Here is an 18,387-nt window from a genome sequence, read left to right as displayed (position 1 = left end):
GGCTGTCATCTGGTAGCACTTCCGGCAACTCAGGGAATAAGTCCATCAGTTCTGGCAGAAGACCTGGGCCATCACAACATTCACAACACGTAGTTATGTCAATATAAGATAAAATTGTCTTTCAGATAGAAGATATGACTAGGGATAGTAAGCCTACATAATGATGAAAGGTTCATTTAACCAGAAAGATATAACAATTTTAAATATATATTCTCCCAATAATACGATCAATATACATAAAGCAAAAATTGGCAGAAATATGAAATAAATCCCAAATCATGAGACTTTAACATACACATCTCACTTGATAGGAAAAATAGATAAAAAATAAAAGTGCAGAAGTAGATAAAAATCAATGAAAGTAGATTTGAATAGCAACGTAATAGCCATATATAGGGCACTGCAACAATTTCAGCATACATTTTTTTAAAGCACACATAGAATATTCACAAAATTTCCTGGGTACTAAAAGTTTCAACAAATTTTAAAGTCTTGAAGTTGTACAGTGAGTTCTCTTGATTACAACATAGTTTAGAAATCAATAACAAAAATAAAAGAAATATCTATTTGGAATTTTGGACCTAAATGCAAAATGAAAAACTATAAAACTAGAAGATAAAGTAGGAGAAAATATAAGTGATCTTGGGTTTGGAGATGATATCACCAAAAGCGTGATCAATGAGAGAAAAAAATTGGTAAGCTGAACTTCATTAAAAAAGAGAATGAAAAGACGATCCACAGAGAGGAGGAGATCTTGCAAAACATATGATAAAGGATTGTCATACAAAATATACAAAAGAACTTTTAAAACAACAATTAGGAAACAATCCAATTTAAAAATGGGCAAAGTTGTGGAAAACTGACCATAGATATACAGATGGCAAATAGCATGTAAAAACATGCTCAAGATCATACATCATTAAGGAACTGAACATTAAAGCAATGATATTACCAATATACTATTAGAATGGCTAAAATCCAACCCCCTGACAACACCAAATACCGGTGAGGATGTGGAACAGAGACTCATATTCATTGCCAATAAGAATGCAAAAGCCAGTGGGAGGACAGTTTGGCAGTTTCTTACAGGACTAAATGCTTAAATGCTTACCATATGATGCGGCAATCACACTGCCTGGTATTTACTCAAATAAGTTGAAAACTATGTCCCCACGAAGATCTGCTCACAAATATTTATAGCAGTTTTATTCATAATGGCCAAAGCTTGAATATTCAACAACTTACGACAAAATAGGCCAATTCATTGAAAACTACAAACTACCAAAACCCTAAATATTCTTGTAACTAATTCTTAATTTAAAAACTTCTGAAAAAGAAATAACCAGGTGCAGATGGTTTCACTGAAGTCTTCTGAACATTTAAAGAATTAACACCAATTTTATACAATGTCTTCCAGAAACCAGAAAAGAGAGGCAACAGTTCCCAATTCATTTTATGAGGCCAGCATTGTCTCACAGAAAGAAAACTATAGATTTGTATCCCTTGTAAACAGGAACAAAAATCTTAAAATGTATCCAGCAATATGTAATCACATCCGGGAATATATATATAAATAATTACATACTGCAAACAAGTGGGGTTTATTCCAAGAATGTAAGACTGGTCCAATGTTTGAAAATAAATCAATCCACTATTTTAACAGGTTTAGGAAGAAAAAAAAAATGGTTATATCAATCGATGCAAAAAGCATGTTTACAAAAATACTTCGGAAAACTCTCAGCAAACTAGAGCCAGAAGTCATCTTCGATATTTTGCTGGCCTTCACTTGCAGAAAAAAACATAGTTTTATGCCATTTATTATTTTGTCATTCTGAATGTGTCAGGGTAGAACATATTTCATCCAAGTTTGCTGAACTGATTTAAAATTTAAAAATATTTAGACTTCTGGTATGTTGGCCTCCATTTGTATTCTTATTCCAGACTCCACAAAAATGTTCGACCATCTTTGCCTTAAAATAAAAAATTAGCTTCCAAGAACAATGAAAAATAATCAAATAATTTAACGAAATACCTGTTAAAATAAAATGAGTTGAATGGAAGCCTATGGCAGAAGCACAGAAATACCTAAAAGGTGTACAGCTAAAAGGCCTAGAAAAAGAGAAATCACCAAGGATGAAAGCTTTGCTAAAATGAATTTTATTTCCACCAAGTTGCCTTCATTGTGTGAAAGTAACATAATATACTCTGCAGACTCAGAAATAGATGTCTTCTTCTTGAAAATAAAGAGTTCACTTCAGACCATTAAAAATCAAAACTATGAACTAGAAAAAGGGTTGTCACTATTTAAAAGAAGTGCCCTAACTCACTTGGGATGGGTGGGATTCCATCATCTACAGTTAAAGGCTGGCTCTGTGGTGCTTCCACATCACATGTTCCTTCAGCTCCCATGCCTTTCCCACATCAGGAAATGTCTCATGCCCTATCCTTGACCTCATGGTGAATATACAACCACTTGACATCACAGTCTCCTAAAACTGCGTGCTATTCTCTTCTGGCACTTGACTAACAGTGGCTTAGCTCAACATCTACCAACCAATTGAAGAGTGGAAGGAACATGTTGCCATTTTCAATGTCAATGAAATTTTCTGCATCTCTAAAATCCATAAAGAATCCTCCTCCCTCTTCCTGGTCAGCTATATCCCTAACACCCCCTGTTACTTAATGTATGAAATGGAAAATCAAAAGACATATAGAAGAATATAAGAAAACTAAGGAAGACAGCACATAAGCACATGAAATGTTCATCACTAATCATTATAGAAATAGAAAATAAAACCACAATGAGCTGATTCCACATCCACTAAAAGCTAAAAACCAAAGCAACAACAAATTACTAAAAATACTAATACTGGCAAGTATTTGAATCATCACATATTGCTGGTGGGTGTGTAAAATGGTACACCCACTTCGGAAATCAGTTCGGCAGTTTCTTATAAACGCACTTACCATATGACACAACAGTCCTGATCACAGGTATTTACCCATGAGAAATGAAAATATATTGACACACAGACTTGTATACACATGTTCATAGCAGCTTTATTTATAATAGCAAACTCAAAGGTCCATCAACTGCTGAATGTATAAACAAACTGGTACAACCACACAGTGCACTACTACTAAACAATAAAAAAGGAACTACCGATACATGCAACAACATAAATGTCTCAAAAGCACTATGTTCTTCTGGGAAAGCCAGAAGATTACATATGGTAACATTTATTTGAAATTCTAGTAATGGCAATGATGACCAAAAGCAGATCTGGTTGCCAGTGGACAGAGTGGGAGCTGCGGACTGACTAAAAAGGGAAATGAGAAATTTTCAGGTGGTGGGGATGTTTTATATCAAAATTCTAGTGGTAGCAATTACATGACTTTATACATTTGACAAAATTCACAGAATTATACACTCAAATTGGCTAATTTTATTATATACAATAATACCTTAAATGTTAAAGAGTATGGAAATATATCAAAATGGGTAACATGCTTTTTTTTAAATATTCTACAATGATATTTCTAAATATTCTACAATGAGGATGTATTTTAAAATAAAAATGTATTTAAAAACAACTAGCATGTTATAAATATGATTATACCACATGATCACAATTTCATAAAAATAAATATACACAAACTCAGAGCTAAAAAGTGGAAAGGAAATTACCATTTACTTTCAGTAAGAGGGTACTAAAATAAATTCTTTCTGAAGCTTTTCTGTAACTTCTAACTTTTAGGGTGAACTTTGTTTTAAAAATGCAGTAAATCACTTGTAATAATTGGTATAAAGATATCTCCTACTTAAAGAATTAGGAAGGAGTCATATGGACTCACGTTTCCAAGACATCTTAAAGATCATTCAGTGATTTCTTTACTTCTTTTGTTTTTTTTTCCCCCATAAGTTTCTGTTTCAAGGTTATTTATTCAAGTATCCTTTAATATCCTCACTATTACTCAGGATGGTGAGGCAAATCGTTTTTCTTAATTTAATGTCTTATTCTTTAAAACTACTAAATGACAAATAGTTCCCAGACCTGGAATACATTTTCAACTCAATAACACCCTATTTTGTAAACAAAAGAGAGAGAACATAAATAGCACCTTCAATTAAAATTCCCATCCTGATCAGCTGTAGAGGAGACATAAATTGGGAGTAACAATAAGTACTTCACCTCTTTGACTAGTTCTTCTATTAAACAACTCTTCAAGAACATTTCCCCATTTATATAGAGACTAAATATTGGTTTGCAAACATGGAACCAATTAACTAGTAATCCATTTTTACATATTTTTAAAAATGCTTTCTGCCAAGGCCATTTTGGCCAACTGACTCTATAATAAAAGAAAAAAAAAAAAAAGTCATGAAAGTCATGCTCTTTAGAACAAATAGGACCTGGCGGTCACCTTGAATTAAGGGATAAAATATGCTACAATGTTGTGATACGACTCAACGCAAGAATTCAGTGAGACAGGTCACTGCTGGGAGTCTAGCTAAGAGAATGGACTTATGACACACAGTACAATCAAAATCTTGGAAGACAATGATAGGTTGACATATAGTCCCAGAAATTAAGCAGTACCTGAACCAGTGCTGTTAACAGATCATCATAGCATTATCAGTAAATCCAGTCATTGTACGATATTCTTTTCCTTTGGTTTCTTTGCACTTATTGGAAGGCACAATAAAATATACATAGTTTTTAGGGTGCAGCAGAATGCTCTTCCTGTTTCTTTTTGCACTATGTCCAGTACTACCACTTTTACACATTTTGTCAGACATACAGGTCAAACTCTAAGATCACAAAATAAATGGTAGAAAGAGGCCTCAGCAAAGGATGCTCAATGATAAATGTGTTTCAGCTAATATGCTTCCTTCCAAGTTACACAAAAGACCCTACTAAAAGTGGCTAAAACAATGAAAGGTTTATTATATCAAAATAAGTCATTGGTGGGGAGGTGAGGCAGTTTGAGTTGAGTAATTCAGCAGCTCACTAGCATGATCAAGGACTCTCTGATGGTTTTCTCCTTCCCACTGAGGCAACCTTCTGACCATAAAATGGCTGTAGCAGTTGAGTGCCAGATTCAGATAAGACAATCTCCAAAGAAGGAAGCAGGATTTCCTCCTCTAAGTCTGTGGGTGAGGAAACTCATTCTCAGATGCCCCTTGCAGATCTCAGTTGCCAATGGCCAGGACAGGTTCACACATTCATGGCTGATCAGTTACTTATGAGAGGAATTAGACTGCAGGGCACAACATCCTTGGGCACAAGACTGCACAGGGTACTTGAACAAGCAAGCGAAGAGGGAAGGACCAGACAGCTGATGGATAGTAACCGACAGTATCTGTCACAACTGGCCACGGCTTAAAACAACACACAGTACATAACACACCAACTTCCATTGGCCAAGAGAATAAAATAGCACCACAGTATGGGGAAAAAGTGTAATGTAAGTGGTTGTCAAAAAATTTTTCAGGGACAAATAATAACTAAGATTTAGAGAGTACGCTTTACGTGCCAGCCACTAGTCTATATCCTTTACATATATAAAACATATTTGAACTTAGGTAGTCAGGCTCCAAACTCATGCTCTCAACTGCTACATTATGCTGCACGAGGTGATGTAAAAGGAGTACAAATATATTCTAAAAAGATAAAAAACATCAAACCAAGAGAGGTGGAGATGTAGAAACCAAGCCAAAAAGTTAGCTGAGCTTTACATACTGTACATTTTATTAAATACTGGGTTTTATTACAACAAATGAACTTCTGATAGATGTTTCATTTATCTGAAAAACATGGCTGTTTTCAGATTTCTACTTGACAATGTTCTTTGGCTAACCATTCTGTTTTATTGGTTCTATACTCAGTAACTAAGCAGAAAGATCAATTTTTTTTTTTGTAACGAAGGAATTTCTCAAGTACTCCCTAAGTGTGGACATGACCACAAAAAAGTATGTGATCAGAGAACATATTGTTTTTTATGGTATATTTATAAGTGCTACAGATAACATCGTTAACTCGTGCACAGTAAGTCTCACTGCCTACTGATGTTTTCTACCTTACACTTGGAAATTATTCATATTCCAGAGTTTGGCATCTAGTCCAAAATTAAACTATAATGGAAAATGGCCGTCGGATTGGCTTTTCAGACCACGATGGAAAGCTGTCAACTGTAATACCCATCCTGGAATCGTGGCGGGAGGTTCCTGGGAGTCGCTTTCTCCTGTGTTTTGATCAAGTCTATAATAGCTGAGAGTACGGCACAGTCTCTGGATTTTGTGTCCTTCCAGTCTACGGGATGGGGACTCTCGATCTTCTCTTGCAGAAGAGTATCTAGTTCCTTTCTTAATTCCTAAGGTTGGAAAAATTACACAAGTTCAACAAAGGCGGAGGTACCACCATACAATTTAATAAATAAAAGTGACTTTAGCAGATATAAGGAACTTCATAAGCTATTATACAAAAGACAAATATTTAGTGAGCAACTAATAAGTAGCCATCTTAAGCACTGTAAAATTAGAAAATTCAAATTTCCATCATACTCAAGACATTTACAATGGCTGGTCACTACCTCAAAAAACAATTTGGAAAAGCAATGCATCAATTTCTCAACACTATTTGCTCTGCTGAAATATAGTAAGAAACATTTACTATACGATATTTAATACCTGGAACAAACTCAGAAGACCACATACTAAGTTGCAGGCAGATTCAAAGACAATCATGTAAAGACAGTCACCTTAACGAGATGGGCAATTCTTGCTGGAGACTGAAAGACAATCCATTCATCTACGGCAATAGTTTCCTGATCGTTATCCTTCTGGATGGAAATGTCACCTCCAAAGAACAAGAGACAGTATGGGGAAACTTCTGTGCAGTCATACAAGTATATCTAGAATGAGAATTAAAACAAATGAACACAGTGAGGAGACTGAATTACTGCCACATTAATTCAATAATAGCGCCAGTATCAATCTATAAGTATCAATCCTTTTACAATAGGTATTATCATATTAGTGTTACTATAGACTAATTTTGAAGAAATATTTTAAATGAGATATTCTTCATTAATTCAGAGGACAGTTTTTTATTTTTGTTTCAAGTCAAATAGTATTAGTCTTTAAATATTTTGAGTGATAATATCAAAACACTAATATAGCTGAAATTATTTCCATCTATATATAAACAACATTCTGACTAATACTTATAAGGTATATAACCATATAGCCAACAAAATTCTTTGTACAGTATAAACTCCTATATAACAAAAAAAGCCAGTATTTCTTGAAAGCAGGCGCTGAAGAAAAATTAAGCAAATCAAATAACTACCAATTAATTAAAATACAAAAATCAAATATGACAGACCTCCAAATTAAAAGTATAGCTTATTAGCTTAAGGAAGTTATAATTCATGTCAGAAAAAAATGTTTAAAGAGACCAAATTTTGTTTTAATAACTATACAATTATAAAAATATACGACTGATATTCAGATCCATGATCACTTTGAATATTGACTTACACTACTTGTTCTCATCTTCAGGTGATAGATAAGCCAGTTGTAGTGAAACTCTGTTTGCTCCACGTTAACGGATTTAGGATGAATAGCAACTAGTCCATCGGATTTTGTGTAAACCTTCACCCTTTAAAAAAGTTAAAATGTAGACTTAAAAAAAAAAAAAATCTGGGAAATTCCAAACCAACTCTAGAATCTAAAAAAGCTCCACAGATGAGTTCAATTTTGCAATTTACATTTACGAATTTATATTTGAGTAAAATTTTTATTTTAATAAAACATGGAAAAATATCAGCTAAATATGAATACTTCATAAATCATCCTCTTCTTGAAGGTATAATTACTCGATATATTAGGTAAAATATTCCTTAATTAGGTTTACACTATACCACTAGAGGACAAAGAATGAAATAGCTAAAATACTTTCAAAGTGATTCAGATCAAGAGAATAGTCTATGCACTTTACTGTCTGTCAATCATGATACTAACACATAGCTCTCAATTTACAGAATAACTGTGAAATGATCAATTAAAAAAATTTCAGTTATGCACCCAGATGAATATAAAATAAAAAATTAAGAATTTTGTTTAGAAGGGTATTTAGCTACAACTGATTTTTAAAAACCTACTCTATGTTTTAAATGGTCTCATGTTCACTCGAATCCTCCATTTCAAAACAGGACAACGTAGAACAATTTAATTGTAGTCTGACACAGCTGTAGTTCAGTCTCTTCATTCCTAGGGGTCTTTTCTTATTTGACAGTCAGAAAATTTTTACCTCAATTTGTAGGAGTTTTTAACTAGTATCATTTAACAGGGAGATGTTTGTTGGTTTTAAGTAATCAGTGATAATTAGACAACATAAAAGCTGATAATCCATTAATCCTTCCTATTTGTTTTTAAGAGTATCCTTTTTGTGCTTCTAGGAATCGATAATACTTCTATCACGGTCTTGAGTTATTCAGAATAAAATCAGAAATTATTTTTCCTCACTGAACAATAAATTTAATCAATGCCATCTTGCAACCCTACATCACTAGAGCACCAGAGTTGGTAGACTTTTTCTGTATGGGACCAGAGAGAAAACATTTTAGGTTTTGTGGGCCCTATGGTCTCTGTCGCAACTACTCAACTCTGCTAGAGTAGCAGGAAACCAGACACAGGCAACATGTGAACAAGCAGGTGTGGCTATGTTCCAATAAAAATGTACACAAACAAGCTTTTGGCCATTATTGCAAAATCTGCTGATCCCTGGTATAGAGCAAAACAAAGCACCAATCCAAAGAGAATGGCATTTTTTTTTTTTTTTTTTGTTAAGCCTTCCCAGGATGGCAGAGGGATATATAAAATGTTTACATTCAAAGAGTCTTTCTGTTAAGCTACTTGTCAAGTTGGGGATAGATATAGAGAAGAATTTGACAAAGTACTGATGTCAAAAAACACTTGGATCACTTAAAATGTAGATAATCCAGCCACAAGGATTAAAATTCATGTTAAACATAAGCTTATACCTGAGAACGGGGTTTCCCAGCATCAACATTTTTGACATTTAATTCTTTGTGGGGGTGGTTGCTGTCCTCTGCAATGTAGAACAGCACCCTGGCCTCTACCTAGTAGATGCTCATAGTACTCCTTCAGTTACAATAATCAACTGTCTGCAGATACCATCAAATGTCCCAAGGGGCAAAATCACCTGGGTTGAGAACTGATGCCCTAGAACAATGTCTGCACTTTATCTCTGAGGTCTATATAATTTTTGTTTACGATCATAGAGTATACAACTTTTTCATTTACTATCAGTTTAAATATTTTATACATTACCACACAATGGCTGTTTTATATTCCCACCTAACAGAAATGCCATATAATATGGTATTTTAAAACCATAATTGTCCCACTGCTACTATACATCTATTTACCATACAGCTTTAAAAAAAAAAATTGGAATTACTTGCTTAGGACATATGCCTCAAATTAAAATATTCACTTATGTATCTACTGGGCCACAGACTATTTCAATGACTTGATATATAATTCTCATCAACAGTGCCCTCCAAAAAGGTGGCAACAATTCATTTACCACTAGCCATTTGTGACTTTCGGTTTGTTTCCTCACTAGCTCATTTACTAGGCAAAATGTGCCTTGGTATTACTACTGAGGCTGACTCTATTTGTACATATATTTAAAAGTTACATTTTATTTTTCAAAATAGTGAAAAAACAATTTTATTCAAAGAGATCAATTATAAAATTATCTGTTTTTGAAGAGGACAAAAAATAACCTGAACAAAATCTATTCTAAGCAATGTCTATCCAGGCGCTGGATTTTAATAGTGGCCTTACTTTTCTCATATTTACACTGCTATTATATTTTACTAACTAACTTTCTTTGTGAATAACGGGTGATGGAGAGCTAACTCTGGAGATGCGCTGTAAGGAAAAGTGATGCCTCTGTTAAATGGCCTGCCTCCTCTCAGATGATCAAAAGTAAAGAAAAAGAATGTGGCCCAAGTAGGAACAAGAACAAATGTAAATATATGCCCTGCTGCATTACAAGATTCCAAAAGTTTAAGGAGAGAATTAGAAATAATGCATAATAATCTTCAATGCTTACATTTTCCTTTTTTTACCCAAATTTAGTCGGATTTTAGCAACTTTGGGATATAAACCAGCACAGATGACAGCTTTAATTATCTTCTCATTATCTATTAGGGGTGGGAAGGTAGAGAAAAAAAAGTAAAATACTGATACAACGGACAACAGCAGCGAGTTGTTTACACTGTGTTTTCTGCTTTACCTGAATTTATATTAGATTTTGGATCTTTAGGATTTCTGCTGCTTACAAATCCAGCTCCAAGAAGATGCTCAGCAAACTGTCCTTTCATGTTATGCAGCATCTAGGGAGCAATGGTAACAAATAGAACTGGAGTACCTTTCACAGATTTATGGGGTTTATAAAGCATATACCCATAAATAAATTTATCTATGAGTTTTCCCTGCTTTATGAAATACTTTTTCAAAAATGTGACATGTTAAGAGCAGGGGTTGGTAAACCACAAGTTTATAAAAGCCTGTTTTTGTCAATAAAATTTTATTGGAACATAGCCATGCCCATCTACATGTTATCTATGGTTGCTCTGCACTATAATGGCAGAAGTTGAGTGGTTGCAACAAAGACCATATGGCCTGTAAGCCTATGATGCTATCGTCTGTTCTTTTATAGAAAAAGTTTGCCTGTTGTAGGAAATAACCACTTATGTTTTAGGATCACTCTATTTTGCAAAAAGATTAATATAATTTTCAAAATTGCTCTCACCCCATATTTCAAAAGAAATATAGAAAAGCATAAAGAAAATAACCAATGTCCATATTTCTACTACTGAGAATGAACTATTGTTGTGAGTTGGCGCAAAAATGAAAGGACTGTTTTTTGTTTTGATTTTTTAAGAAAAATCACTATTTGGGTAAAAATGATATATGACTTATTAATATAGAATAGACTTCCCTAAATTCAATATTGTCAGAAAAATCATTAACTAAGATACAATACCACAGACACTTAGTATGCTGACAGAATTAAGACAGAAATGCTACCCTAACAATAGTACAGAAGCTGTTTTATAAAAGTATTAACACTAATTCTAGTTCAATTTAAAATAAGTTAGAAATGAAACAACTAGGTGAATCTTTTTCATAATGACAAGATATTTAATAAAGTTTCCTTGTAATCTTTAAATGAGAATATGAAACATAAAGTTGGTCATATTTCAGTATATCTTCCTTTTATGAATTGTGTGACTTTAGTTTCCCCCATCTCATTTCTATTATTACTGACTTTTTTGACTCATCTCCTGGTTTTTATTATCGTTATTTTTATTCTTCAAGATAATAACCTTTATATTCTGTATCCATAATTCATGTTTTGTATTTGTTCTCTATTGAAATAATTTCAGGATACACCACCAATTGATTCAGCATGCACTCTCCATTCCTGAATTCTTTTTGATTCATCTCTTAATAGGCAGCATTTCACTGTCAGTGAATTTTTCAAGAACAGCTCATGAACACAGTATTTCAAGTATTTTCTTCAATGCTTGTCCTTTGCCTTTATACTTGAATTAATATCTTGATTGAATACAGTATTCTCAAATGACACTTGGATTCAGCCATCTTTTCATACTTTTGGTTCATTTCATTTTTTTCTTTTTCAGGAAAATGTTCTTATACTTCTCTCTGAATTCATATTCAATCACACTTGAATTTTCTATGTATAGACACCTATTATCTTCAGGATGGATCAGTCCTGTCTTCCTGTCTACAAGCTTTTTACTTATTGCTATAATAGTTTTCTTTTGCATCTGCATCTATAAACTGTGATAACTTCAAGCCTTTCTTCTATGGCAATAATTTGCTTTAAGGGGTATCCATTTTGTTCCTTATAATTCTTTTGGTCTTTAAGTTTTCTTGGGCCAGCAGTCTTTTCATTCATTCTATTGGTTAATTATTTTTATATTACTGAATTCATAGTTCCTACTATGAAGCAGTTGTAAGATATTTTCTGTTGAGATATTCTGTGTTCCATTCCTTTTTTCCTTTGGCTATAGTCTTTCAGAGATGGCATAATCCTTATTTTTATTTTGTTAATGTTTGGGCACTTTTAATGAAACATGCCAGATTCCTGATTCTTTTAACCCCTTGTAGATCTGTTAAATGTCCAGTACCAGGGTTTATGCCACGTGCATGTAATGTGAAAGGTGAGGATATTCCTATTCCCATTGGCTTGAAATCACTTCTCCAATTCAGTGCATCCACCCTATGTATTGTTGACTTCCCTCCATTTCACAAATGCCTCTTTTCCAGTGTTTTCTCACTACACTGTATCAGTTAAATATAAAGTTAAAGTGAAGATACTCACCCTACTTGATATTTAAAAATAGGTTTTAGGAGTATTAGTGAAAAATTTCAGGTTGAATCAACAAAATGCCAACTAGAGGGTGGGTACAGGAACAGTAATTGAGCCTCACTGTGTTTTCTTACTATACTCTGACTCGTGTCTTTTCTTAGCCATTATTTTTGTTTATTGTATCATACATCTTTTCCTGTTTTGTTGCAATTGATTTAATAAAGATTACTTCCATTTTGTAAAATGATTAACTTCATAAGACAAACTCACAGCTTTTTGCTACAGATCTACCTGTACAAAATTGATACATATATTATCTATTCTAACATATACTTCAAAACATTCATCATTACCTGCAGTGTGTTTGAAGACAGAAAATATTCCCAGCAATAGTCTTTTTCATATCTGAAACCACGTCGTCTAGCTTCTTCCCAGCCCTATTGGGCAAAGACATGAAGACAAATATTTACCATTGTTCCTCAAAGCAAAGACCACTTACTTCTTTGTTTTGGGTAATAATTTAGTCTTCTACAGACATTTTTGTAAAAAAGATAAAAAAATTTTGAAATGTATAAACTAAAACATAAACAACAAAAAAACTCCACATGCTAGTTAAGAGCTAACCACCACTGAATTTCTAGGTCTTTTCACAAATAAGTACAAGTTCTATAGTAATTTATTGTGTATTTTAGACAAAATGACATCATACTATACATAATGTATTGTTCAAAAAGAACACTGTTGAACAATTTTCAATGTCACATATTTCTCAACCTCACGAATATGCTTTTTTTCTTTTTTAGCTAGAAAAGGGAGATGGGGAAAAAGAAAAAAATAATACTGAATGTATTCAAGGAGAAAATAAACTTTCTCATAATATGTAGTACAAAACTGAGTATAGAATACAGTGAAGGATGTTGTCTCTATAAACCAAATAAATTACACTTAGATTTTGCAAATATGAGTGATGAATGTTTATCCCCAGATAAGCCTGGCTCTTGGAAGCAGAAACTGTCTCTCTATTCTGAATAATATATATGATTATGATACTCCATCAAAATGTTAAATCTGAATATAGTTAAATTTATTAATGAAAAGAAAGAGACCTTCTGTCATGAATGTCAATAAGATACAAGTAAATAACATTAAATAAAATTTTAAAATAAATCGTTCACTTGTTCCAGTGTCATCAAAACACTGCCTTACTTCCCAAAAGGGTAAATGTAATGGTAAATGTACTAAGCTATTACAAAATTGAAAAGTAATGTTACTTTTTTTCAAACGTTCACCTAATTGTAAACATTCTCACATAGCAATTACTGATACCTATGATAATATAGATTTTTTAAAAAGTTAAATATGTTCCTATTATCAACTTTGCACTTGAATAAACTGTCACAGTCCAGAACAAGTTTTTTTACCTCAAATGCATTCACAACTGTCAGGTGGTCACTTTTAGAATCCTTTGCCAATTCCTTTCTTCTTGAATCTGCGACCTTTTCTTTCCCCTTAAAAAAATACAGAAAAAGGCAACTTAAATTGCTCTGATGGTATATGAGAGCATTCTAATAATAAAAAGCTAATGAAAAATGTATCTAGGCAACAACTACTTTGTATATTTAAAAATGCCTAGCCTTTTCTTTGTATCTTTCTTACCAATGGAATGACAAAGGGATCTTTGAAGCTGAGACTAGCAGCAATGGTGAGTACTGGGTCTAAGCAACAGAATAGAGCTCCAAAAAGAATCATTTTTCCAATGTGTGGCTCCACTGGTAATCGTGCTAAATGGACTCCAAGAGGGGTCAATTCTTCTTGTTTATCCAAAGCATTCTGTAAAGTAAGAGTTTATGTTTAAAACAAACATTGTAAAGCATACATTCAGAGCTAATTTTAGTTCACTTAAAAAAAGCCCAAATGTCCTAGTATTGCTCATTAGTTTTAGTTTTCTTCACTAAAACATAAATTTTGCGATCAAAAGTTAAATTTATATAAACAAAAACTAGATTAACCTACATCTCAGCTTTACCGAAAATGTTAGAAGAGAAACAACACATTAAGAAACCTTCAATCGGATAAAGAAAATAACCCACAGCAAGACTGACAGAAAAAATAAAACAAAATAACCCCTCAGGAAATATTATATATTTGGAATCTACAATGCAAAAGCCCTTGATTCTAGTAGATTAGGAAACATAAGGCAGGAAAGCAAGATAGGGAATCTAACTAGAACCCTGAAAAAGAGAGTGACCTCTGCTTTGATTACCTAGGTAATTTGGTCCAATTACCCCATGAGCGCAGCTAGCAAAGCTGCTTGAAGACACAGTAAAAAGAATTAAAAGAACTCCAAGTCTAGGATTTGGGGAATGATGGAAGTCTAGGGGAATGAGCCCAACACTGGGGCTTCCTCCCCTGCCCACTGCCCTGGCAAAAACAACATAAATCTTCCCTACCTGAAGGAAAGAGCATCACCCCAACCTTTAAATTTTTATCTACAAAGAACTTTGTAGATAGAACGTCCGGTACACAATTAAGATAACTAGGCATACAAGAAAATATGAAAAATAAAATAAAAATTAAAAAACCCCTATGTGTCTCATCGGACACAGACTTCTAAACATTTATGGAGGAAAAAACCTTGATCTTACAAAAACTCAGAGAATGAAAAAAGAAAAAGTATATAATATTACCAACTTGTTTTCTGAAATTAGCATAATCTTGGTATTTAAATTTGATAGGGACATTTGGAAAAAAGAAAACTAAGGAATAATCTTAGGCATGAGAAACACAAAACAACATCATAGCAAATTGAATCCTGGCAAGTCAGGTTTATTTTAAGGAATGAAAGGTGGTTTAATCTTTGGAAAATCACATTAATTCAAAACATTACAAATTAAATAGAAAAATCATATCATAATCTCATTCATGAGGCAGGAAAGGTGTTTGATGAAATCAATTACCCCTGAATGATAAGAATCTCTAAGTAAACTAAGAATAGAAACTTTCTTAACTTGATAGTTTCTACAAAAAAAAATCTTCAACAGATATGCTCAATGAATTGTTGGCAGCTTTCCCTTTGAGAACAAGAACACAAGAATGCACATTATCATACCACTTCTGCTTAACATTGTACTAGGGAGTCCTAGATGATTGGAAATAAATAAAATTGCAATTATTTATAGATGTGACTGTTTATAAATCTACATTTAATTATTAGAATAAGCAGGTTTCACAGCATACAAGGTCAATATTCAAAAACCAATTTCATTTCTGTATATTAGACTCACAAGAAAATGAAAAATTAAAAAAAGGAGAATCCCAAAGTATAACTAACCAAAAAATAAATCTTTATAAAAGTTGTAGGAAGCCCCTACACAGAAATAAAACACTGAGAGATTAAATACCTAATTAAATAGGATAACTAATGTTCTGGTTGATAAGACCCAAAACTGTAATTAAGGTAGTGTAACACCTGCTCAAGATAAAAATACAGACCAAGAGAGTAGAACAGAATCTACAGACACAAATCTAGATACTATCTACATTGATGGCAAAGGATGCAGAACAAAGAGGAAAGGACAAATTTTTCTACAGTGTTCGGTCAAATGGACCTACGTGTGTAAAAACTCTGACTCCTATCTCCTACCATACACAGACACACACATCAATTTCACATAAATTATATATCTAAGTATGAAAAACAAAAGAAAAATTAAAATATTATCTTTGTGACTCCAAGGTAGATAAAGGACAAGGAACAATAACAAAAGACTGATATATTTGACTATATTAAAATTAGAAATTTCTATTTACCAAAACACTATTAAAAAGTGAAAAGGTAAATATATAGACATGTGCAATACACAGCTGACAAAAGGCTCATATCAAGAGTAAATAAATGTATATGATTTCTTCCAACCTAAGAGAAAAACAGGTATCGACAATTTGTAAAAGAGGCTATCCAAATGAGCAATAAACATATGAAAAGCTGCTCACAAATTCAATAGTCATGGTAATGCAAATTAAAACCACAAAATACCATAAAACTACTACATACCTACCAGCATGTATAAAAGATTTTCAAGGGCTGGTGACGCTAGAGCAATGTAAACTCTCATCTACCAGTGGCATAGGACAGAGTGTAAAGTGATTTGACAACTTTGGAAAGTTGTTAGGGGTTATCTACCAAAGTTGACCATATATATACCTTATGAACCAGTGAATTCACTCCTAAGTATATCTGCATAGGAAATACTTAAACATGTGCACCAAGAAACACTAAGTATTGAAGAATATTCCTACCAGCATTATCCGTAATAGCCTCAAATTGGAAATAACCAAATGTCTTAAAGTCGTATAATATGGTAAAGAAATGAAAATGAATGAACAATAGTTAAAAGCAATAATACAGATCAACTTCACAACGTTAAGTAAAAGAAACCAGAGGATCTCGTTCCTCACACCCTCTACATCCTGTGTGAGTTTGCGTAAAGTTCACATAACAAGCCAAGTTAAATTGAGCTCTTTATGGAGATATGTACCTATATGGTAAAATCATCAAGGAAAACAAGCAGATATTACCATTAAAGTCACAAAAGAGGTTATCCTAGGGACTGAGGGACAGTGAAGTGATTGAGTAGGAGCCAGGCTTTTTTAAGATACCGGGAATGATGCTCTTGACAGGAGTAATGATTACACGGTGCTCTCTTTGTAATAAATCATTCTTGGATGTTTTTGTTTTGCTTATTTGTTCTCTATTTCACAATAATAAGGTTTTTTTTGCGTTTTTTTTTGTTTGTTTGTTTGTTTTTAAGTGTGGGCTCCAGACCCTACTGTTGGCCAGAATGTGCTGGCCTTTTCACGATTTTGTTGCCTAAAAATGGCTAAAACTAGCTCTTAAATTCAGTTGGGAAAGGTGAAGTCATCCCACTCAGGCTTGAGTCAAGCTGTCTGCTCATCCATCTCTACCATAAATATTAAGTTGATTCTCAGCACCATCTAGCTCTTTACAGCAATATACTATTAGATAAAAAGCCTAGAGGGTAGAGAGATCATTAGTGAAACTATTACTTACTAAAATACCAGTAACCTCATTAAATCTAATCTATACTCCAACAAAGATGGTTAGGTAATATACAATGCTTTTTCATTTAAATATCTTATTACTTACATTAAAAGCTATTGCAATGTTCTGATATGGGCCAAATTCTCAAAGTAATCTGCATGGATGGCTCAAATAAAACTGAAATATGTAAAATATATCTTTGGCATTTTCTAACCAGCACTAATCAACAGAACTTGTAGCGATGACAGAAATGTTCTATTTCTGTGCTGTCCAATAGGGTAGCCACTAGCCACATGTGCCTACTGAACATATGAAACGTGACTGAAATGCTGAATTTGTAATTTAATTCAAATTTTAAATACTCACATGTAGCTAATGGCTAGAGAAGACATCACTGCTCTAATCTCCCTCCTTCCCCCTACTCTGGGCACTAACTCACAGCTTGTTCTACCTGTGCCTCTTCCCAACATGGTCTTGGGCAGGGATGGATGGCCACTAACTAAGTGGCAAAACACTGTAACTCATTTCTCAAAACATTGACTTCATAAAAAAGAACTAAAAAAAAAAAAGGTATAAGAATAAAATGACAAGTAGGGGAATATGATATTTTGGAGAAAAACCACCTGTTACTATTCCTTAAAAACATAAGAGTTGCCTTAATCATGTATCCATACTGTTGTAAGTTACTTAAATTTGACAAAAGCTCTAACAACATGATGGTAATCAGAAAGAATAGAACCAACCTACCAAATTTATTTCAAGAATACAAACGAAGACAAAGACCAGTAAGTCAAAGATTTCAAAATTTTATGTAATTTTAATCAGGCCTACAATGAAAAAAATTGTGTGGAAAGGGTCCGGTATTGTAAGAACATCACAAAGGTA

At 33.2% G+C, this 18,387-nt stretch overlaps 1 protein-coding gene across 1 annotated transcript in view; it reads right to left on the bottom strand.

Annotated features, from left to right (window-relative positions):
• Positions 1–3,040: 3,040 nt before the first annotated feature.
• Positions 3,041–18,387, bottom strand: part of DHX36 (DEAH-box helicase 36) — a 44,080-nt gene continuing 28,733 nt past the window's right edge. The window contains exons 18-25 of the mRNA XM_039857770.1: positions 14,097–14,270; positions 13,862–13,948; positions 12,794–12,877; positions 10,335–10,434; positions 10,152–10,242; positions 7,544–7,664; positions 6,763–6,915; positions 3,041–6,375 (exon numbers count right to left, since the gene is read on the bottom strand). Coding sequence (XP_039713704.1) covers positions 6,190–6,375; positions 6,763–6,915; positions 7,544–7,664; positions 10,152–10,242; positions 10,335–10,434; positions 12,794–12,877; positions 13,862–13,948; positions 14,097–14,270 — 996 coding nt within the window. The 3' untranslated portion in view covers positions 3,041–6,189. The remainder of the gene's footprint in view (positions 6,376–6,762; positions 6,916–7,543; positions 7,665–10,151; positions 10,243–10,334; positions 10,435–12,793; positions 12,878–13,861; positions 13,949–14,096; positions 14,271–18,387) is intronic.

This window comes from Pteropus medius, unplaced genomic scaffold (genome assembly GCF_902729225.1).
Source record: "Pteropus medius unplaced genomic scaffold, Ma_sr-lr_union100, whole genome shotgun sequence".
NCBI lineage: Eukaryota > Metazoa > Chordata > Mammalia > Chiroptera > Pteropodidae > Pteropus > Pteropus medius.
The sequence above is the reverse complement of the archived record's forward strand: the minus strand, read 5'-3'. Positions and strand labels throughout refer to the sequence as shown.